At 40.2% G+C, this 23030-nt stretch overlaps 1 protein-coding gene across 3 annotated transcripts in view; it reads left to right on the forward strand.

The window, feature by feature from the left end:
• The window catches only part of NLN (neurolysin), a 94571-nt gene extending 72205 nt beyond the window's left edge, over positions 1-22366 (forward strand). For 2 of the 3 annotated variants that reach the window (XM_081231534.1, XM_081231536.1), the window contains 4 exons: positions 7769-7955; positions 8482-8610; positions 9826-9962; positions 20385-22366. In XM_081231534.1, coding sequence (XP_081087660.1) covers positions 7769-7955; positions 8482-8610; positions 9826-9962; positions 20385-20519 — 588 coding nt within the window. In that variant the 3' untranslated portion in view covers positions 20520-22366. Of the gene's footprint in view, positions 1-7768; positions 7956-8481; positions 8611-9825; positions 9963-11808; positions 11870-20384 lie in introns of all 3 variants that reach the window. The other variant, XM_081231535.1, reaches the window with a different exon arrangement.
• Positions 22367-23030: the final 664 nt, after the last annotated feature.

Genomic DNA, 23030 nt, shown 5'->3' on the forward strand with positions numbered 1-23030 from the left:
AGTGTATATACTGATGATGAATGATGTCTCTTTCTTGAAACAGTAGATTATATTCAATTCTTAGAATTTGCCTAACCTCCTTCTTGAATACGAGATGTGTCATACAGATGAATAGTGTATTAGTACAGTCCCTTGCGTGGTCATCACCTAATAACATTATCTTTGAAAAATCTCTTGTTTGTCTGTTAATCCTTTCAAATGTCCTGTAACGTTTTAAGATCTTTTAAAGTAACATATTTGAAACCAGTGATCACTGCTTTTGTCTTAAAAGTAACAGACGCAGATCCGTATATTTGCAACTTTATAATGATTTCAAAACCTTTTGTACTGACCTAAAGTAGATGGCAGTGAAAAAGGAGTTTAATAGTTTCTGTGTTCAGTAATACTTCTGACTTATCTGAGAAATATATAGTGAATTTATAAGTTTGCCATACATATTCAGTAGATTGGTTTTAAGATATGGCAGCCAAGTGTTTGAGTTCTCCACTGTGGCAGTTTGCAAGTTTGATGACCAGAAGAGCTTGCTAGAGCTTGTCATAGTAATATTTAAATATGTCAGCAGGAACAACCAGTTTTCAAACATGTAGATGGACTAGTTCAAGGTGTCTACTATCTCATCATTCAAGAGAATGAGTTTCACTCATATTTTTGTGTTTACACTACAGGGTAGATAATTTTGAAGATAGCAGTCAGGAGGTGGCATCCTTAGTATCTGTTCCTGTTTCATGGCTTTATTGTGGTTTGGGTGTCAGTAATCGCTGGACTTTTGAACTTCCTGTAGAAAAGAAGAGTAATGCTTCTTAATAGCCTCCATTGTGATGTCTCTGTGTTGGTTGTGCATTAAGAGCAGTAATGAGTTTTGGACTGTTAGATATCGTTATTTTAAAGCAACACATGAAAATCACAATAAAGCCTTATTAAAGTGAAAGAAAAACTTCACATTTCAAATAATCTGTTAATTTCATCTAAAGTCTAGTAGAGCATCTTGTCTGCTTTAAATATTGTGGATTAGATGCTGTTTTAAATAAATGTAGCCTGTATCAGTTAGGAAGGCACCCTAGTGTTATGAAAAGAGCACTGGATTAAAAAAAAATCACCCGCGTATTTGTAGGCCTGGCTATGTGACTTTTGGCACGTTTTCTGACCTCCTTGGGCCAACTCTTTTTTCTTATTCATAAAATAAGAAACAACAACAATTCTCATATCTGCTTCCCTGGAGTACTGATGAGATTAAATAATGTGTAGAAAGGTACTTGGGAAAGAATAAAGTGCCATACATGTTTGAAGTGTTCTTATAACTATGCTTATATATAATTCAACTCTTTTGAAGTCAGTAAGTAGCATACAGGTCATAATTTGAGACAGGGGAAAAGATTGCCATGAGGAAAAGGACTGTCATTTCAGATCTTAAAGAGTTCACAAATGCTTACCCTCCACGGGTTTTGGGTGAAGATCTGTGGAAGGTGATTGGAAAACATCACGTTTGTATTTTTGTTTTGTTTTAATGATTACTGCCTGCTTAGAAGTTTGATTCCTGGAGCTGGAGCAGAATGAGCACTTTATTTATGTATTTATTTATTTTTGAAAATATCCTTTTTTTTTTTCTTTTTGTCCAAGCCACACAGCTTGAGGGGTCTTAGATCGCTGACCAAGGATTGAACCCAGGCCTCCGGCAGTGAGAGCACAGAACCCTAACCACTGGAACACCAGGGAGTTCAACAGAATGAGCAGTTTAGAGTATTGGCAAAGGTGGAAGATTAGTTGAAGGGAAATGTGGGTCCATTTATCTTCAGCATTAACACCAAGGAATAGGTACTTGGAGGACGCCGGGGACAGGCTTGGTCAAACAAGCCAAGACCATGCTCGGTCACGCAAACTGAGCAGGCCAAGAAGTATGATAGCAGCCAAGATTCACTGAGCACTGACCATGTGCCAGGCATCATAGTCAGTGCCTTACATTCATTAATTACTTTTATCCTTACAGTGTCCTCTGAGGTGGGTTTACCTGTCTACTTCTATTGTTATACTATTATTGCCCCCATTTCCAAGTGGAAAAAAACTGAGACTTAGAAAGGTTAAATGTTCACCCAAGATCTGACCACCGTGCCCCTCACCCCTCTTCATTGCCTGTAACCATTCTTTGCATCCCCCCATCCTTGTGGTGGAGACAGCATTATGTCACGTGGTCTGAATTTGGGCTCCCAGGTGTGTATTCCTGTTGGATGAACTTCTTTCTCCCAAGTTTCTTAAATCGCATTCCCTCTAAATCAATCTCGTGAACTTGTGTGGAATGATGAGTTTATCTAGTTCCACATTTCCCTCTGTGTAAGTTGACCTTTTAGGTCTCAGTCCTGAAGTACACTGAAGACCTGTCAACAACCTTGTAGCCTCTACTGCCTGCCCCCAGCCCTGCACACTGTTACAGTTTCCAACACCAGTGTTAGGAGCCATTTCTTTCAGGATCCAATTTTTTTTATTTCAATATTTGTGTGTTTGTTTATACATACACAAGCACATAGACACCTGTACATAGAATAAATGCTGAAGTCATAAACCAAATGTGATGGCATACACATTGTTTATTTCTGTTTGGAGACTTTTTTTTTTTTCATTTCATTACTGTATTTTCTGCATTTTTAAAAAAATAATTTAAAAAAATGTTTAAAAGAGAAATATTTCATTGACTCCTTAAAAACAGTTATTATCTATTGTGTCTGACCTGTTATACTAGATATGATGGGATTCAGAAGATATAGTATCTTGAATGTTTAGAGTTAAGTGTGAGGATATGAAATGTAACAATTAAAAAATTAAAACCAGAATATTATTAAGTAAAATGATACAAATGATATACTGATTAAGTATTGAAAGAAGACAGAGTAGAGAGGTGATGTTGGGTGGGAAGCTAAGAGGTCACGTCAAGTATGAGAATAAGAGAACTCTCTTAGAGTTGTTTAAGGTTGGGTCTTCACACAGAAACATTCTCCTCACAGCTTCACTTATTTCACAAAGATTAACTGACCATCTACAACTTTCTGGGCATGTGCTAGATTTTGGAGGAACAGTTGTTAATTAGGTATACATATATATAAAGTTATTCTTAGTGTTTGAGTTTGAATAGTACTTTTGTTTTCATCTAAAAAGAAGTAGTTTAGGGCTTCCCTGGTGGCGCAGTGGTTGAGAGTCCATCTGCCGATTCAGGGGACACGGGTTCGTGCCCCAGTCCAGGAAGATCCCACGTGCCGTGGAGTGGCTGGGCCCGTGAGCCATGGCCACTGAGCCTGCACGTCCAGAGCCTGTGTTCCGCAACGCAACGGGAGAGGCCACAACAGTGAGAGGCCCGCGTACTGCAAAAAAAAAAAAAAGAAGTAGTTTAGTATAAGAAGTAGTAGTCAGGAATGTATAGCCAGTTTGGGGGTAAGCATGTGAATTTAAGGTGCAGTATTCAAGACCTCTGCAGGGAGTTCCCTGGCTGGCAGTCCAGTGGTTAGGACTCGGCACTCTCACTGTTGGGGCCTGGGTTCAATCCTGATTGGGGAACTAAGATCCCACAAGCTGTGTGGCGTGGCCAAAAAGAAAAATCTTCTGCAGATAATGTGCTGCTTCACATGTCTTAAATGATGGTGGTAATACTGAGCTGTGGAACTATAGGGCTGTTGTAAAAGTTAACAAAGTGTTATTCAGGTTCTCTTTATTACTGTTTTCATTGCCAGTGATTGCTAGGTATATGTGAAGTTAAAAGTATGACCTTTAACCTTCTGTTTATAGCAAAGCCTAGGAGACAGTGGCACTTTTTTTCTCCAATGCCTTGTTACTTAAACTTCATCATCCCTGGATTTAGGGGTAGATCAGACAGGGGACGTGGAATGACTGCTAAGAAATCAATAGGGGATCATCTCAGACAGCCAAGGTCCACTTTCCTGAGCCCTGTTCTTTTTCCTCAGCACAGTACACTTACTGACTTCAGCAACTGCCTTTTCTTTGAGCTGAGATTTGCTTTCATGAAAATAACACTTTAGTTGTAAATGCTAAAAGCACCCAGTCTCAATTAGAACAATAACCCATATAGGATTTGGTCTTTAAAGCTCGCATAACTTTTTGAGCTTTAGTTTATATAATTTTGCTCCAGCTCTCACTGTGTTGTATCAATTGAGAAATTAATCTCTGTAGCATCAAGTCATTTGTTGTAAAAATCTAGGGCTTCCCTGGTGGCGCAGTGGTTGAGAGTCTGCCTGCCGGACACAGGTTCGTGCCCCGGTCCGGGAGGATCCCACTGGCCGTGGAGCGGCTGGGCCCGTGAGCCATGGCCGCTGAGCCTGCGCGTCCAGAGCCTGTGCTCCGCAACGCGAGAGGCTACAACAGTGAGAGGCCCGCGTACCGCAAAAAAAAAAAAGAAAAAAAATCTAAAACGGAGTATATTTTAGGCATCCGACTGTCTGTTTAAAAAGATAATATAGAAAAGCCTCATAGTTTTAGACAACTTTCTTCCTCTCGAGAACTTCTAACCAAACAGGAATCTAGTTTACCTTGTTTTCTAGGCTTTTACTGTCAACATATTTCCTGCAGCAATAATGCTCATAAGGTACTATATTCAACACCATTGAATTATTCGTGTTGAAAACTGTATAAAGTACTTCTTGGGTTCTTTGGAACTACAGTTGAAAAACTGGGGAGTGGTATTTGCCAGCTGGTCATCAATGAGTAATGGAATTCAACAGCCAGGCTGTTTTGCACATCAGGCCCCCATCAGGCTGCTGGATCCTAAGACATGCCCATGGTTTCCTTGTGGACGTACACAGTGACTGACTGTGGATTCCTTAGCACTTTCAAATTTAGTTATTTGCTGGAAATTGAGCTTTTGGTTTTTGTAAGTTCTTTGTCCTCCTCATTTGAAAAATATTTAAATGGTATTGCCCAAAGGGCACACAGAGAAACAGCATGACTTTTGGGAAATTAGTAAGCAGTAGAGTTATTTTTAGCTTTTACTCCTAGCAAACATTTCCTTTTGTTCTTTAGAAGACATTGTTGATCTGTTCATTCATGTGCTGTGCTCTCTCCCCAGTACAGGGTAGCTTCAGATAGAATAAGCCCTCTCTTCTCTACTCTGCGTGACAGAATTCTGTTAATTCTCATTTAATTTTAACTCATGAGTTATTCATTTGTTCATGTTTTTCTAGGTTCTGAAATACCACTGCCACCACCAAATACACACCTACATTTTATTGTTATTTGGGATTGATTTTCTCTCTCATCAGCAAATACTAACCAAAAAATGTTCACACAAGCAGGATATATAAAATTTATATTTTTTTCAAAATATTTTACAGTGATATTTGATGGTGTGATTTTGTCTTTATTTACTTATTTTACAACTATAATATTTAGAGAGCTATGCAGTTAGTATTACAGAATCCCAAATCCAGGATAGATGGTTACAGAGGCTGGCCTTTACACCTCAATCTCCTGTTTGAACTTTGAAAAAGCTTCCAGTATATAGAGGAAATCAGATTTTTAAGGAAGCACACTGAAACCTCGCTTTTACTATTCACATAAAGGCAGGTTTGATATAAGACTAGATCCAAGATGATTTCATCAATTTGTCACATCGTAATATAGCCTTTTTTTCTTTGATTTTTCTCTGAGATAGAGCGGTATAATAGCATCTGTGGTTAAAATTGGGGTTCTGTAGTCCGACCACCTGGTTTAAAATCCTAGTTCTCCTACCATTAATCTCAGTATACCTCAATTTCCTTATCTCATAAATGGAGATTACAGTGCTTTATACAATTGTTTTGGAATTTAAATCAGATAATCCATGCAAAGAGCCTAGCAAAATGCCTGACATAGTAAAGTCTCCATAGATGTTGGCTATTATAATTATTGTATAAAATTGTTTTATCTATCATGTTGGATGTAGTTATTTTTAGAAGATTATATACAAGAAAGTGGCAAAATACTCAGTTTTCTGGAGCCCTTGACTCTTTCCCTGTAAGAATTTTTTATTGGGATAAAAAATTATTTATCCGTCCTCAAACAGAGGTTACCTAATTCCAGGGCCTAGTGAATTTAGTTTCCCTTGGCCCTTCAGTAGTTGCAGCTCTTCATATCTAGAATCAGCACAATTATAATAGGAAGTCAAGCAAAACATTTTTTTTCATAAAGAGAGGAAGGCAGAATGTGAGGTGGCATTGACATCTGTGCCTCTGCCCTGGGCCAAAAACAGAATGGTTATTTGCTTCTGATTTGGCAACCAGTCTGCTGCCTTCTCCAGTGGTTAAGTCCCCTTCCTTTCCCTTTCTTCCATTTAGAGCCCCAGGGATGATGAAGTCAGAGAGAGAAGACTGGGATGTGAAGCATCTAAATAGGGAAACAGGACAGAGGTTCAGGGAAAGATAACAGAATAACCCCCATTCTGCTGCTGACCCAGTTGGGTAAATGCTAAATATTCCTCTGCCAATGGCAATTTTACATGAGTTCTCTGGACGGTGTGAAGGTTGAAAAACACCAGCCTGTCTAGTGAATTCCCATCTTTCTGCTCAGGAGCTTTCTAACATCTGATTCAACAGTTTACTAAACTTTCCTTTTTTAAAGAAAACTTTTTTTTTTAACGCTTAGCCCACACCCTCAGAATAAGTCCTTTATTTTTACAGTGGGTACTTTAACTTCTGAGTATATCAGTTGTTTCTCTTTTCTCATAGCTGCATTTAACTCACCTCACTTGCCAACTATTATAGTGCTAAATCCCACTGAAGGGGCTTCTTGTTTTAAGGTAACATCTTCTACCCAATCTGAGAGGTACAACTCTGGCTTTCTACAACACGGTTGTCTTAGAAACACTTATTTAAAATTTAGGACACAAAACACCACACACATGAAAAGGCCATCTGTCTTTAATGTTGTAATTTAACTCTTTAACTGATTTAGATGGAAACTTGAGTAGTTAAATAATAGACTGATGAATGCCCCAGAAAGGCATGTATTGAGTAAACAAAAGTATGCAAATAGAAAGGGAGCTAGGGAGAGATTGTCTTAGATTATGGATCTCTTCATTTTTAATGGGAAATTCCTTTTGGTTTTTGTTTTGTTTTGTTTTGGGTTTTTTTGGCCGCCCTGAGTGGCCTGTGGGATCTTAGTTCCCCAACCAGGGATTGAACCCGCTCCCTCAGCAGTGAAAGTGCAGAGTCTTAACCACTGGACTGCCAGGGAATTCTAATGGGAAATTCTTTAAAAATATTTTTACTTTCAAAGCTTAAGGCTTCTTTTAACTTAGACTGATTTTTTTTTTTTTTTTGCCGTATGCGGGCCTCTCACTGTTGTGGCCTCTCCCGTTGCAGAGCACAGGCTCCGGACGGGCAGGCTCAGCGGCCATGGCTCACGGGCCTAGCCGCTCCGCGGCATGTGGGATCTTCCCGGACCGGGGCACGAGCCCGTGTCCCCTGCATCAGCAGGCGGACTCTCAACCACTGCACCACCAGGGAAGCCCAGACTGATTTTTTTTCAGTTATGATTTCTTAATGATTGTTTCAAGTGTGTTCTGTGATTCAAAAGAATGAAATATTAGTTTAATATAGGGTATTTGCGGGTTATTTTTCAGGCTGCTTGGCTACTGTGTTTTATTTTCAATATAAATTTGAGGTTATCCTAACCATTCAAAGAAACAGTTGACTCTGATTCTGACTTAAGTTTTGGTGAGTCTTAATTATAATTCATCATATATGTAGTTTTCATTCAGTGCTTTTTAAAATAGACCTTTATGTTTACTTTTTAGACCGACTTTGCACGATTTAGTGGAACAAATGTGGAAACTGACTTCGTAGAGGTGCCATCACAAATGCTTGAAAATTGGGTGTGGGACGCTGATTCCCTCCGAAGACTGTCAAAACATTATAAAGATGGAAGCCCTATTACAGATGATCTGCTTGAAAAACTTGTTGCTTCTAGACTGGTCAACACAGGTATGACTTATAATTTTAGAAAATAAACTAGAATCGCTTAATGGAGAATTGGTGGCATCTTTTTTTTTTTTTTTTTTTTTTTTTTTTAGGTAAGCAGTGGATTTACTTAGAGAGATACACATTCCATACACAGAACGTGGACCATCTCAAAAGGCAAGAGCGGCACCAGAGCATGGGGTCGACTCAGAAAGTGAGAGCGGCCAAGAGAGAAACACACTCCACAGACTGAGTGTGGGCCATCTCAGAAGGCAAGAGGCCTGCTGCATCTTCTTCTATAGAACTTATTTTGTCTTTTGTAATGATAGTACCCCCAGAGTGTTAATATGAAAAGGGAAGACTGCTTACTGAACCCTGAAATTATGTCCAAGAAAAAAAAATACATCTTTTAAATCTTAAATAGAATGAGATGTCTTGCTCCGATTTTGCAATGAGTACTACAGGAATCCGTTTTTGAAATCTGTGATCTATGATTAGAACACATAGCTCTCTCTTCTCCAAAACGTGTCCAACATTCTTATGTTATTAGGTCTCCTGACCTTACGCCAGATTGTTTTGAGCAAAGTTGATCAGTCTCTCCATACGAACACTTCGCTGGATGCTGCAAGTGAATATGCCAAATACTGCACAGAAATCTTAGGTGTTGCTGCTACTCCAGGTACGTAAACATGATCACTAAAAGTTCACTCTTCCTGTGAAGCACAGGGTATACTCCTAACACTGCCAGAGAAGGTAGAGTTTGTCAGGCAGGTTGCCTAATATAATTTGTTTCTGATTTCTGAAATCAGGCCATGACTTTCAGGTCAGCATACTCTGTCCTCAGAGTTATCCTGTCCAAATGTGCTTGAAGGGAAGGCGGCGCCAGCTTTGCAGCATTTTAGTGTGACCAGGTGTGAGCAGTCGGCCTCCACCCCAGAGCAGAGAAAGCCACTCCCGTTTGGCAGCACCACCTGGCTCTGCCCTCCCTATATGCACTGTGACTTCCCTAGGGTTTCGGTAAGATGTTGCCAGAAGGGGCAGTTTGAGAGAAAGGCACAAGCTTCTACCCTGTGTCTGATTCTGCTTCTGAGGTCAGTTAAGGCAGTTTGACCAGCAGTTTCTAACCTGGTATTATTTATGAGATTCATGTGAGTGGGTAGGAGATGCTCAGACATATGCTATGTTACATTTATATTTGTATATTTTAAGCAAACATGTAGCCGTCCGTGTATACGTAGTTGGAAAGGTGAGTTTTTTCCATCAAAGAAATTGTTCTTTAATTGAGTCAGTCACATTTATACCGATATTAAAGGTCAGAATAGTCCATTGAGTTCATCCAGGCTCCTGGCTTCCTTTTGTGATCTGTTTCTAGTAGATTGAACAGGAACTTTGTGCCTCAGGCCACTTTGACAAAATCCTTTTGTAAAGTAGCCCTAGAGGTAGACTGAATTGGTAAGACCTTTTTAGCTCTTCACGTAAAGAGTTCTTTTTCAGTAATTATGAACCTCAAATAAGTGCCATACTGATACATTTCAGATATAAATAGGTGTGACAAAGAGTAGGCTTAATATCATTAGAGTATTCGTAAGACACATATGTATCTAAGGGATAAGAAAGGAGTGAGTTGTCTGATAGGTGTGGACAAAGCCTCTGAAACTATTGTTAGGCATTCCAGAGCTTAGGGCCGAAACCAGCTCTGAGGTGGAGCTGTCATAGGAGAGAAGTTTGTAAACATCTTGGCCAACGGCACCCATAAACCCAGGGAGTACTAGAGGTGAGGACCTATCACTGTCTCCTCCCACAGCTGGACTCCCCATAGGGAAACCTTAGCTAGCTGAGAACCTGCTATTTAACATTTGCCATCACACTGATTGAAATATATCTTTCTTTAAAGGCACAAATATGCCAGCAACTTTTGGACATTTGGCGGGGGGATATGATGGCCAATATTACGGATATCTTTGGAGTGAAGTATTTTCCATGGACATGTTTTACAGCTGTTTTAAAAAAGAAGGGATAATGAATCCAGAGGTATTGTATTTTTTTTCCTCCTTTTGTTACTTCCGTAGTTGCCCCCTCCCCTTTAACTCCTAGTAAAAAAAATATTTATTACACCTAGATTTTTAGAGTAAGAGATCTGATAACAAATTTTAACTTTAAAGTCTGACATCTTCTCACATCATCATACATCATTAAGTTGCTTTGTGTAAGTGATTAATCCTATAAGTTAAAGAAAAACCCTACTGCATTTTCTTGCTTATTAACATTCCAATATATTGCATAATTAAAATTCAAAGCTTTGTTTATGCATTTGAGCGTTTATAGCTGCCAGTTTTGACATGTGCCATACAGTGTTTTAGTTTTATAGGAGGTTGGGAAAGAAAGGTAAACTCCTTCCTGATATAAATGGTCTGCCTATGTTTTGATATACTCTACACACTTTCATTATATATTTGCTGTGGAAGGCACCCTTTTTTCTGTGATTGGCATGCGCCGCCTACTACATGGTTTGTAACCTAAATGCCTTTAAGTAATTTAAGCTGCTTCATTAACCTGAGCCATTCCTTTCTGAGTACAGGGAGTTGACTGCCAGGTGGCTGCCAGCCAAACCTTCCTGAGTTACAGTCCCTCAGTCTCCACTCTTGCTGAAGACTCAGCTGTCAGATTATTTCTAGGGCTGATGGATTTTCCAGTGTGTTTTTCATTCTGTTTGATTTAGAAATTAGAAGAACAAATTATCAAAATCAGGTTCTCTGTGCTTATTTCAACCAACTGACTTGTTCTCCAGGCTTTATGTTTCTAGATTGCATACTACCTTACACATATGCACTGAAAGACATTGATGTAATTTAGGCCACCGTCCCTTCCCCCCACCCATCGCCCCCAAAACACCACCTCTAGGACACTTACGTTCTATAGACTAACCTTTCCAATCCCTGCATCTTCAGTTCCACCCTACCCAGGCTGTTAGGTCCCTGTAAGTCTCCTTCCATTCCCTGGCCACCCCACTTATAACGATCAACCACTAACTTGTTCTCATAAATACCCTGACTCCTGCATGACCTTCAGCCAGTGCCCAGCCCTGGATTCCTCTACCGTCTCATTTAGAGAATGGTGACCTTGGGATTCAGTCTTCTGGGGAAGATCATGCGGCTCTACTTAATGCCCCACTGCAGAGTCACGCTGTCAAACCTGCACTGGACCCCCAGTGGGACTCCACAGTCCTGCTCTACTTACCTTATTGGGGTCCCCACCCTCTCTCTCTCTCTCAGCAGATGGTCTCTCCTCTCTACTAAACATTAAGATTATTGAAAGTGAGTACCTTCATCTTTCTTTCTCTTTCTGTACTTCAATATTTACCTTCTTTCCTCCTGTCTCAGGAGACATGTCTATAATACTGACTTACTGGTTTGCCATCTCAGGAAAAAAACTTACCACTGACTCTGATCATCTCAGTGCTACTGCTCAGTTGTTCTTCCTTTCACAGCCTACCCTCTTGGTGTAAGAAACAGTTTCTGCAAACCTCTGTTTCCTGGCTTTTGCCTCCACCAACTGAACTGGAAAGTTACCCTCCCTCCAGAGTTACCTACCACTGATGATCCAATTGCCAACTGCCAAAGGCCCTCATCTACCTTTTGTTTTACTTTCTGCTTTTTGGTATTCCTCTCTTTGTCACAGCCCTTAGCTTAGCAAACAAATCCCTCTGCACTTCCCAGAACTCCCAGTGTGTCAGCCAAATTTGTATGTTCCCTTGTGTCTTTCCTCCTTCACAAATTTATTCCTTGTACTTCTTCCACCTAAAATGTATGCCTTCCTTGTCTATGCCTCTCCAAAATCGTACCATTCACAAAGGCCCTATTCAAATGAAATCTTCCAGATCATCGAAACCAGAAGTGATCTTTCCATTCTCTGAACAGAAGAGTGAACTTGGGCATGGGGTAAGGGTTTCAATAAGCTTTTTCTTGTGTCTGGAATGTTTAATATAACTATTATACAAAATGAAAAAAATCAGGTTATAAAATATTTTACACCATAGAATGCAAATTTTGATTTTAAAATATACATTCAGGGGCTTCCCTGGTGGCGCAGTGGTTGAGAGTCTGCCTGCCGATGCAGGGGACACAGGTCCGTGCCCCGGTCTGGGAGGATCCCACGTGCCGTGGAGCGGCTGGGCCCGTGAGCCATGACTGCTGGGCCTGTGTGTCCGGAGCCTGTGCTCCGCAATGGGAGAGGCCACAACAGTGAGAGGCCCGCGTACCGCAAAAAATAAATAAATAAATAAATAAATAAAATATACATTCAGGAAAAAAAGTACATCAAAATGTTGTCAGTTGTTATCTTTGAGTGGTAAGTTTCTGAGTATTAAATATTTTTCTGTACTTTTTATGGAGCTTTTTCATATTTTTACATAGAACATGAGTTATTGTAGAAATCAGAAAACAATGTTTAGAGAGACACAAGGTCCAGATATGCAGAGGTACAATTATAACCTCCACTCACTCTTAGTAGTTGGCGAGGCTTCCTGGCGTAACTGCTCCAGCACCTCTTTCACCTCCCCTGGTCCGCTCACATGACCACATCCCCAGGAGCCTCCACTGTCTCTTCTCCTCTTCCGGCTGTCAAGGTAACAGCCAAAGTACTGATCCCAGTGGATCCCAAGGCACTTGCAGATCCAGCAGGAGCGATCCCTGCCGTTATGCTTCTATGTACCTCCTTTTTTCTCATGCTTCACAGCTTGGCAGGCAGCCAGACTACTCTTAATTCAGACAAAAGGGCTGGGTTGAATGTGGAGAAAGCAAGATTCCCTACAACTTGGAGTTGTTGCCTTGTGATGTTAAAAACTTTTCAGTTTTACTAAAATTCTGAATTCAGCTGTACTATGTATTATTACTCATCTTATGCCAGAAAGCTGGCTTTAATCCCTTCTTTTTTCCTTCCTATTAAATACTCTGGAACATCATGTCATTTCTTGCTCCCCTGCTGTCACAGCAATAGTGAGTCTGGCTCCAGTGGCCAAGGAGAATCCCATCGCACCCACCCTCACGCTCTTCACTGCAGCGGCAGTTACGGGAATAGCTAGCTATTTATTTATTTATTTATGTATGTATGTATGTATGTATGTATGTATGTATGTATGTATGTATGGCTGTGTTGGGTCTTTGTTGCTGCGTGTGGGCTTTCTCTAGTTGTGGCGAGCCAGGGCTACTCTTCGTTGTGATGTGCAGGCTTCTCATTACGGTGGCTTCTCTTGTTGCGGAGCACGGGCTCTAGGCGCACGGGCTTCAGTAGTTGTGGCTCGCGGGCTCTAGAGCTCAGGCTCAGTAGTTGTGCACAGGCTTAGTTGCTCCGCGGCATGTAGGATCTTCCTGGACCAGGGCTCGAACCCGTGTCTCCTGCGTGGCAGGTGGATTCTTAACCACTGCACCACCAGGGAAGCCCAGGAACAGCTTTTTAAATAGCCGTTCTATTCCCTCCTACAGTGTACTGCTTGTTTGGTTTTGTTTTATTTTTTTTTTATTTTTACAAATGTTTGCTCTAAAATAACACCCAATTTACACAGTTTAAATATCCATTTATTTAAAATTAACACTTTGGAATAACAATCCTGTTCTACAAAAATCTTCAGTCATTATTACCACTATGTTGTGATGAAGGGAAAGAATTTTTGTGGTATAAAGAAATACTGAATTTGATCTGAAGTCATGGGAATCAGAGCAGTCACAATATATCATGCAGACTTTGTTGTCTCAAGGTCCCTCACACTCCCTAGTGTATATTTGGAGCATTTTGAGAAGATAGCAGGATGCCCCTTCAAGGAGTCAGTGCCTGCTATTCTTAGTCCCCAGCTCTAGAGAGGCTGGGGCCTGAAAGATCATGTATTGTTGACATTATTGTTCATGGTCATTAGTATCGACGAAAGAACACCTCCAGGCCCTCCCTCTGTAACCTCTTACCATCCTGCAAAGCCCAGGGTCTGGTTGAGAACCATTTCAGATCTTAACAAGCAGAACTGTAGAAAGTGTGCTACTCACTGGGAAAACAGTAATGGGAGGGGTCAAATACAAACCTGCAGGCTTCTGAATATCAAATGTGAGCAATAGAATATTTTACAGTACAATCGTTTTTATTGTTTTGATGGCCTCTATCAAAGTGTTAGAACTGGCCACTTACCTGTAGTAGCCTAAAAGTTTGCTACCTCTGGTTTTATCTGTAATTTTCTATGTTCTTCATAGTAAATAGGTGTAACATCTTGACTGTTTAATTAGCTTGTTAAGTATTACCTAAAGCCTTCGTTTCTAGTAAACATGGAGAAGTTGTCTCAACAGACATACCTTTTACTTTTCCAACTCATCTCTTAAATAACTACGGAAGGGAGCTGCTTGGGAGTAACACTTTTCCAGCAAACTCTAGCTCTTTCAGGAGCCCTTTAAGGTTGCCAAATGTAGTTTCAAAATCTAGCAGCTAATCATAGTGTTGAAAGAATGAGGGCATTTTAACTAGGGCCATTTCTTTTTTTCTCTTTTTTTAAAATTAATTAATTAATTATTTTTGGCTGCATTGGGTCTTCTTTGCTGCGGGCGGGCTTTCTCTAGTTGCAGCAAGCGGGGGCTACTCTTCGTTGTGGTGTGCAGGCTTCTCATTGTGGTGGCTTCTCTTGTGGAGCACGGGCTCTAGGAGCACAGGCTTCAGTAGTTGTGGCACATGGGCTTCAGTAGTTGTGGCTTGTGGGCTCCAGAGCACAGGCTCAATAGTTGTGGCGCACGGGCTTAGTTGCTCGGCGACACGTGAGATCTTCCCGGACCAGGGCTTGAACCCGTGTCCCCTGCACTGGCAGACGGATTCTTAACCACTGCGCCACTAGGGAAGCCCAGGCTATTTCTTTTTATAAGGCAACTTCGTTGTGGGAAAATTTCCTAAAAGGTAATAGACATTGTGGATTCAAACGCAATTATATTGTTAAGCTAGAATGATGTTCCTCCTCTTCTGCATTTAGAGTAATTGCTAAGCTTTGTTTTTTTCCATCAGTGAAGAAGAAATACAGACGAGTATCACATGCAGAAAGGAATACTGAGAAAGTCAAGACAGTTAAGTGTAACTATCCACAATGACATATGGAAGGAGCTAGATCTTTTTTTTTTTTTTTTTGCGGTACGTGGGCCTCTCTGTTGTGGCCTCTCCCGTTGCGGAGCACAGGCTCCAGACGCGCAGGCTCCAGACGTGCAGGCTCAGCGGCCATGGCTCACGGGCCCAGCCGCTCTGTGGCACGTGGGATCTTCCCGGACCGGGGCACGAACCCGTGTCCCCTGCATCGGTAAGCAGACTCTCAACCACTGCACCACCAGGGAAGCCCAAGGAGCTAGATCTTGCATGCAATAACAGACACAGAAACATAGGAAGAATCTTGGTTAAACACGAAAAAGAATTACCTGACAGAAAGTGTTTTATAAAGCTAAGTATTCCAGGACTCTTCAAACAGAATCCTAGGACCAATTCCTGCTATAAAATGTTGCTAAGAGAGAACATGAAATTCTTCTCCTGACGGTCCTTACAAATGGATTAAATTCTGCTTCGGCTTCCCCCATCTACCACCCCAAAGCTGATTTTTCTTACACTTCAACCTTGTCTAACAGCATTAAATTTTGCCCGATTTAAGGGACAAAGGAAGGAAATGGGATTGATTTCCAACCTACTTCTTGAATATTTACAATGCCAGACCTTCTAAGCCTTGAATCCCAACCAGCTGGAAGCAGTTTTTCTTCCTTTTTGTGTTCCTACAGCCCTTCTTTGTGTTTCTCTTAGAGCTCTAATAATCTGCCTTGTTAATTGTCTATTTCTTTATCTCACCTCCTAGATCATAAGGCTCTTGTAACAGCAACTGTTTTGTTCATCTTGGTGTTCGTCCTCTGCTTCAGTGCATTTAACTATTATTGGGCCCAACTGGTAGTTGCTCCAACTGCTTCCACTCTTCTGTCCCCCTTCTACACACGACTTCCCTTCCTTTTTTGTCCAGATCTCCTCCCTCCCCATAATTATTTATTCTTCCATCCTCACAAGAAGGTTTCCAGAAGATCTCTTTCACTCAGGGGAAGTTTCCTACCACCATTCTTTGTTTCCGTCACCACCAATCTTTCACTCTCTCCCTCCTGCCTGTTTGTCGTCAAAGGTATTCTTTTTCTGCCCTCAACCTCCCCACCGTCACTCATAAAAAACAAAGTATGTGCTGTTGGAAAGGAGTTTACAGATGAGTTGCGGAAGGAGAGGTTTCAAAGTCCACTTTAAAAGCGGGCTGATGAGGCTGGGAGGTGCCTGATCGTCATCACCTGTCCTTGGGCGGATGCTTTCTGCCCTTTGCCTGTTACTCAGTGTCAGAAGGAGATACCTGGCTCCACTCCCTGGAGTCTGTCACAAGAGGAATGAGAAAGAAGGGAGGGTTGGAAGGCTGTGGGAGCTTGCATGTGCTCCTTCAGAGAAGCCAGAGATGGCAGGAGACCCAATCTGTTTCCCAATTTATGTGTTCTCATTGTTGGTAGATGATGGGTGTCCTTCATCCGGATAATTATGGTTGCTCTTAAAATATTACCTCAAATAAAAGGCATAGATTCTTGCATAAAATGAGTGCCTTGTCTCTTCTTAGTATTCCTACTGAACTATATATTCTATTTTATACTAATAGTGGAGATGAAATCTCTTGTGCTTTTTTCTAGCTTTATTAGGAGACAGAAGTAATTTTAAGGAAATGCTGAAAACAGGAATGCATTTGTTTCCCTGACTGTGTATAAGTGACTGAACTTAGGGGCGGTGTGAGGAGAAGGGAAATGAAAGGAGGGATGGATGACTACTCAGGTTTATTGAATACCACCATATGGCAGGAATGATTCTAGGCAGCAGGCAAGGTACTAAAATCATCTCCTCTAATTCCTCATACACTGAGGGAGGTAGGCATATTCCCACTTTACAGGTAAGGAAACCAAGGCCCAAGGCCACATAGCTGAGGATGAAGCCGAGATTCAAACCTGGGCCTGACTTCAAAACTCCTGATCCTGCTTTAGAAAACATCAGTGTTGGGGAATTCCCTGGCAGTCCAGTGGTTAGGACTCCACGCTTCCACTACAGCGGGCACAGGTTCGATCCCTGGTCAGGGAACTAAGACCCCACATTGCTGCATGGCATGGCAATCAATCAATCAATCAATCATCTGAACATTTTTTAAAAAAGAAAGAGGTACTTCCCTGGTGGCACGGTGGTTAAGAATCCGCCTGCCAATGCAGGAGACACAGGTTTGAGCCCTGGTCTGGGAAGATCAAACATGCCACGGAGCAGCTAAGCCCATGCGCCACAACTACTGAGCCTGCGCTCTAGAGCCCGTGAGCCACAACTACTGAGCCCACATGCCACAACTACTGAAGCCCGCACACCTAGAGCCCATGCTCCGAAACAAGAGAAGCCACCGCAAGGAGAAGCCCACACACCGCAGTGAAGAGTAGCCTCTGCTTGACGCAACTAGAGAAATCCGGTGCGCAGCAACCAAGACCCAGTGCAGCCAAAAATAAATAAAATTTTAAAAATAAATAGATAAAAATAAATAAATAGATAAAGAAAAAGAAAAGAAGGAAAGAAGACATCGGTGTTAGAGAGGACTTGCACAGTTGCCAAAAGACACATGTTAACCTTCCAGGAGTAAAAACCACAGAGGTGACTGATGCTGATTTTCCTTCCCTGAACTAATAGGAGCTCCTACGCTATGCAGATCCCCCTGAACGATTTTTTTTTAGCATGAAAACTTTTAGTGGTTGCCTTAGAGCTTCTCTTCCTGCTTTGCTCACAGTTACAGTTCCTTAATTATATAAACAGAGTAGAACAGTTCACAGCAAAGACTCCTTCCACCTGTGGCATATGTCTCCCAGCATTCTCTCGCCCAGAGAAGCCAGTACCTTCCTAACACAAATTTGCTTAACTTCTTTTTTTTTTTTTTTTAAGAAAAGCAAGATCCGATTACCAAAATGACTCTAAACTCTTCTCCAAACTTCATTGCAAAGGAAATGAAACTATTAAAAGATGATTGCTCTGTAATTCAGCAAATTGAATCAACTTGTTTGGAGCTATAAACAGGGGAGGACTTGCACTGCCCTGAGCCACATATTGTGAGACCAAACAGTGCCCTGCTCCACAGTGACTTTATGGCAGAGGAGGCATGAGCTGGCTCTTCACAGCAACATGCAGCTCCTCTAACGCTTGCTTTTCTTTACTACCAACATTTACAGTTCTCTGTACAAAGTGAGAATATTCTGGCAGATGTCCACATTTTGGTGATAATTTTTTTTTACTTTATTTAAATTTTCATTACTGTTCCTATAATATTTGTGCAATGAAATTTGTCTTTTTACTAAATAAAAGACTCTCAGATCTTGAGCATTAAGAATTTCTGCAGGTAAATACTAATAATTGAGGTTACATGATAGGTACAAGAGGGTTCACTATACTGTTCTCTCTACTATTAGTATATATTCAAAATTTTTCCATAATAAGTGGTTTAAAATACTTTTATCATTCAGATCAATTTAATTCACATTTTCTAAGTTCTTCCTATACTGCTTTGTCCAGAGATAACTGCCCTTCCTTACCCCACCCACTAATCTAACACTGGTCAAATGTAGACACACTGGGCAATGAAAGAAAGGGAAGCGGGGTAAGCTGTGTTGGGCTCAAGAGCTCTGATCTGCTACTTCTTAGAATAATAAAGTCCATGATGAGAATAGCCATCACTCATATTTTAGGTTCTAGATCGCTACTCTAACAGTAATTAATTGATGCAGACCAAGCAAGAAATGACACATCTTTTTTTTTTTCTTCCTAAACAAAATTAGATCTAGCTCTAAACTGTCATTGCCAGGGTTTTCAGGAAGTCCAATATCAGTGATTACAGGCCTGCACTTTTTAAGAAAATTTACTCAAAGCTTGTAAATAAGGCAACAAGATTGCTACTCGCTAGGCCCCAGAGCTGTATAATAGCCACAGGTAGCCACTGAGCCATTGAAATGTGGCCAGTGCTACTGAAGAATTGAATTGAGATGTGCTGTAAATGTAAAAAACACACTAGATTTTGAAGACATACCACAAAAAATAAATCTCAATAGCAGTCTATATTGACACATGTTGAAATGATAACATTATAGATATACTGGTTTAAATAAAATATTTTATTAAAATTAATTTTACCTATTTTCCTCCCTTTTTTATTGCAATTACTAGAACATTTAAAGATATATATGGACCACATTATATTTCTACTGGACAGTGCTCTCTAGAGTTTATAGGAAGTAACTTTGACTAATTGTTTACTCCTGATGAAGGCCCATCTGTGAAGTTAGCTCTTCGCCTGTAGATCATTAATAAGTTGAAGATTATTTCTGTTTATAACTAAAAGATAACCCAGAAAGTTTTGATTTTACGACCCTTGTAAAACATTAAGTAGTTTTGTATCTAACCTGTTGGATTTCATTCATCAACATTTTATTTTCCTTAACAATTTGACTAGACTTATCTCTGATGGTTGTACCATGCAGAATCATTATCATAAGTCAAAAATGAGATTACTTTTGTCTCCAGAAATTCTCAAGCTATTTATGTACTTGGAGAGACCATTAGTGATTGTTCAAATGATATAATGGATATAAATTTGAGTGTTGCTCTGTGAACTATTTTATGCGTAGATTTAGAATTAGGCTTCACTGAATTGTCTTGCCTTTCTTTCCTAAAAGGACGGTGAAAAGGAAGTGAAAATATTGAATAATGCTGATACTGAATTACAGTTGTTTGCTTTGTCTGCTCATGTATGTGTGTAAATAAAGGCAGAGGAACTATGATGTGTTTTAAAATTCCAGACCTTATCCCCAAAGAAAACTTTACAAAGGTCCTCTTTCCCCATGCTGGGCCCACAGAAATGTCTTACCCTACACCACGGGACATGTGCTGTTGCCTTACCCCCATCCATAAGGAAAAAGGGTTTTTTTAATGAGCCCCTCATAAAAATATAGCAGAAGCCATTATGACAGTAGCTGGGCTACTGTTTCCAGGTATACTGAACCCCTGTTTGTAGCCTAATTGAACACTTGCTTTACTAACCCTTTTGAAATCGCATTTGGGATGGGGTGGCAAATAGGAGCCTGTTCTATCTTCCATTTGGCTATTTTTTGTTTGTCTGTTTGCTCACATAGTCAGCATGCTGCTGAGAGTCTAAGGAGACAAGACAGCAATAAAGGGAAACGTGTGGAAGACTGAGGTCTAAGCTCCAGATCTCTTAGCTACCAAAGTAAATAAATAATACAGAGCTGCAGTCTAGGTGAGGGAGAACATCCAGACAAAGCTGAAGTCCCTTTTTCTCTTCTCTTTCGTATCTAGAGATTTGGGAAATTGCTATAACCATGAATTATTAGGCGTGTTTTATTTTATCAGGTTGGAATGAAATACAGAAACCTAATCCTGAAACCTGGGGGATCTATGGACGGCATGGACATGCTCCAGAATTTCTTGGAACGTGAGCCAAACCAAAAAGCGTTCCTAATGAGTAGAGGCCTGCAATCTCCGTAAACTGGGGATCTTTGGGAGCAGTCCATGTCTGGAGGACAAGCTGACATCATCTTGTATTACTGGCCTGGAAACTGAAGGGAGTTTTGCAAATGAAAATGTAGATTTCTATTGACTTCCTTTTGTTTTTTAATTTGAAAAATTATACAGATGTAAATGGAATTATAAATACGGTGACCTAAGTAAAGACCCACTAGAGCATAATTGTACTATAAAATTTCATAAAAATGGATTTGATCTCGTTTTATAAAAGTTTCATATGAATGTAATTTGATTTTTTTACTGTTTTAATCTAGATTACTATTATAATCTAAGAATTTTTAAATTGAATCATATACATTCTATACTTTGATCCTTCTTATATCTTGAAGTTTTGTACTTGGGATTTCTGAACTGATAAATGAGTCACCACGTTCCTCTGTTAAATATTGTCTCGGAGCCTTGCATCCACTTTGACTCTGTCTCCCAGTAAAGTGTGACTGACCTCTTTGCCCGCATACCTCAGGGCCAGGGGAATATGCCTCAGTAATGCATTTATCTTTGTATTTCAGGCCTCATGATTTCTAACTTTCTGCCACACTTGAATAATGTTACTCCAATTGGTTTAGTCTTTTCTGTCCAGTCAGAGAACACCAGAAAATTATGAGTTTTAGCTGAAATTACCTAATGCATATTACAGGTTTTATATCTTGTATTAGAGAATTTTGGATCTTGGATTATAGGTTCATTTCCACTTCAGCATACAAGAGTGTCAGCCTTTCTGCATATTTGCCAACTAGAACACTAAAGCAAGTCCAAGGACATTTTTCTCTTCTCATGTTTCTAATAAGTGGTAGGAACTTTGCCTCCTTTACTGTACCCCTCACCCGAAGTGGCAGGTAGACATGTCACAAGGTCTATCCCGAGTGCCACAGGAAGAGAGCTGAAGCTGATATGGAGGATAAAGAGTGCAGAAACTCCAGGAGAGGAGTGGGTTCCACACAGAAGTGTTTGAGGATGGCTGCCCCAAGTGTTATGTGTGCTTCAGCTCAGCCATGGTGAGGAGGCGCTTCCATGGCTTATTTTGTCTGGTGATTGTAAGTGAACCTTTGGATCACTTTAATTCTCTTTACTGTGGGACTAAATTCCAATTCTGCAGCAGACTAGGAAACTCACAGACTTACTTTTCCTCTAGGAGTCTACTCAATGAAGAAACCAAAACAGGATAAAATTTTTTTTAATTAAAAAAAACTAACTTTGAATGTATGCATTCTTCACAGGACTTCTAATTGTTGTCCAGTGTGTACCTGAGGTATGACTTTGCTGGCCAGGAACAAAATTAGAACCTTTCCATTCTCTAGTCCAAATGGACTTTGTGCTAAATAAAAAAAAATATTATGCTGCATAGTCAAACTGTAGACAGCAGGAAAAATCAAGAGCTATAGAGACACAGAAGAAAATTCAGATTATTATTGTCAAGCAAATACCCTTAACATCAAGGAAATCCCACCCTCCCTTCTGAGACAATTGCCTGGCCCTCTCTCCCCGACATTTGTTCAGCATCACCACCTCAGGTCTGTGAAGCTGGGTTTTTTTGGGGGGAGGGGGTTGGTCTGAGCAATGTATGATACTTTTCTCATATTTGTTTTTTTCCAGACTGTTCTGTCTTCCAGTTTCAGGCAAAAACTCTCTTCAGCTTTTTCTATTGCCCAATGTGTCTCCTGAGCAATAACTTTATCATTTTAAATCTTAACTCATTTCACATGGAAAAACTAATACTTGGTGTGAAAAATCCTGCACACAATAAAATTACATTATTATCCATGAGAATGAACTCACATTTCTTTCATACTTTAATGTTAAAACTGAAATGCATAAGAAAACAAAAGTGCTGTGGTATTCTTTTTATTTAGGGTTCACATCCAGTACTTAGAATCTACCAAAGAACATAATGTCCATCGACAGATGAATGGATAAAGAAGATGTAGTACATATATACAATGGAATACTACTCAGCCATAAAAAAGAACGAAATGATGCCATTTGCAGCAACATGGATGCAACTAGAGATTATCATAGTGAAGTAAGTCAGAAAGACAAAGACAAATACCACATGATATGACTTATAGGTGGAATCTAAAATATGACACAAATGAACCTATGAAACAGAAACAGAATCACGGACATAGAGAACAGACTGGTGGTTGCCAAGGGGAGGGGTTTGGGGGAGGGGTGGAGTGAGAAGTTGGGGTTAGCAGATGTAAGCTTTTATATATAGAATGGATAAACAACAAAGTCCTACTGTATAGCACAGAGAACTACGTTCAATATCCTATGATAAACCATAATGGAAAAGAATATTAAAAAAAGAATGTATATGTATGTATAACTGAATCACTTTGCTATACAGCAGAAATTAACACAACATTGTAAATCAACTATACTTCGATTAAAAAGTGAATATATCTTTAAAAATAAAATCTACCAAAGAACAGCAATAAAATCAAATACTCATCAAGAAATATTCTCTGGGCT

Source organism: Mesoplodon bidens, assembly GCF_964165515.1.
Source record: "Mesoplodon bidens genome assembly, chromosome: 4".
Taxonomy (NCBI): Eukaryota; Metazoa; Chordata; class Mammalia; order Artiodactyla; family Ziphiidae; genus Mesoplodon; species Mesoplodon bidens.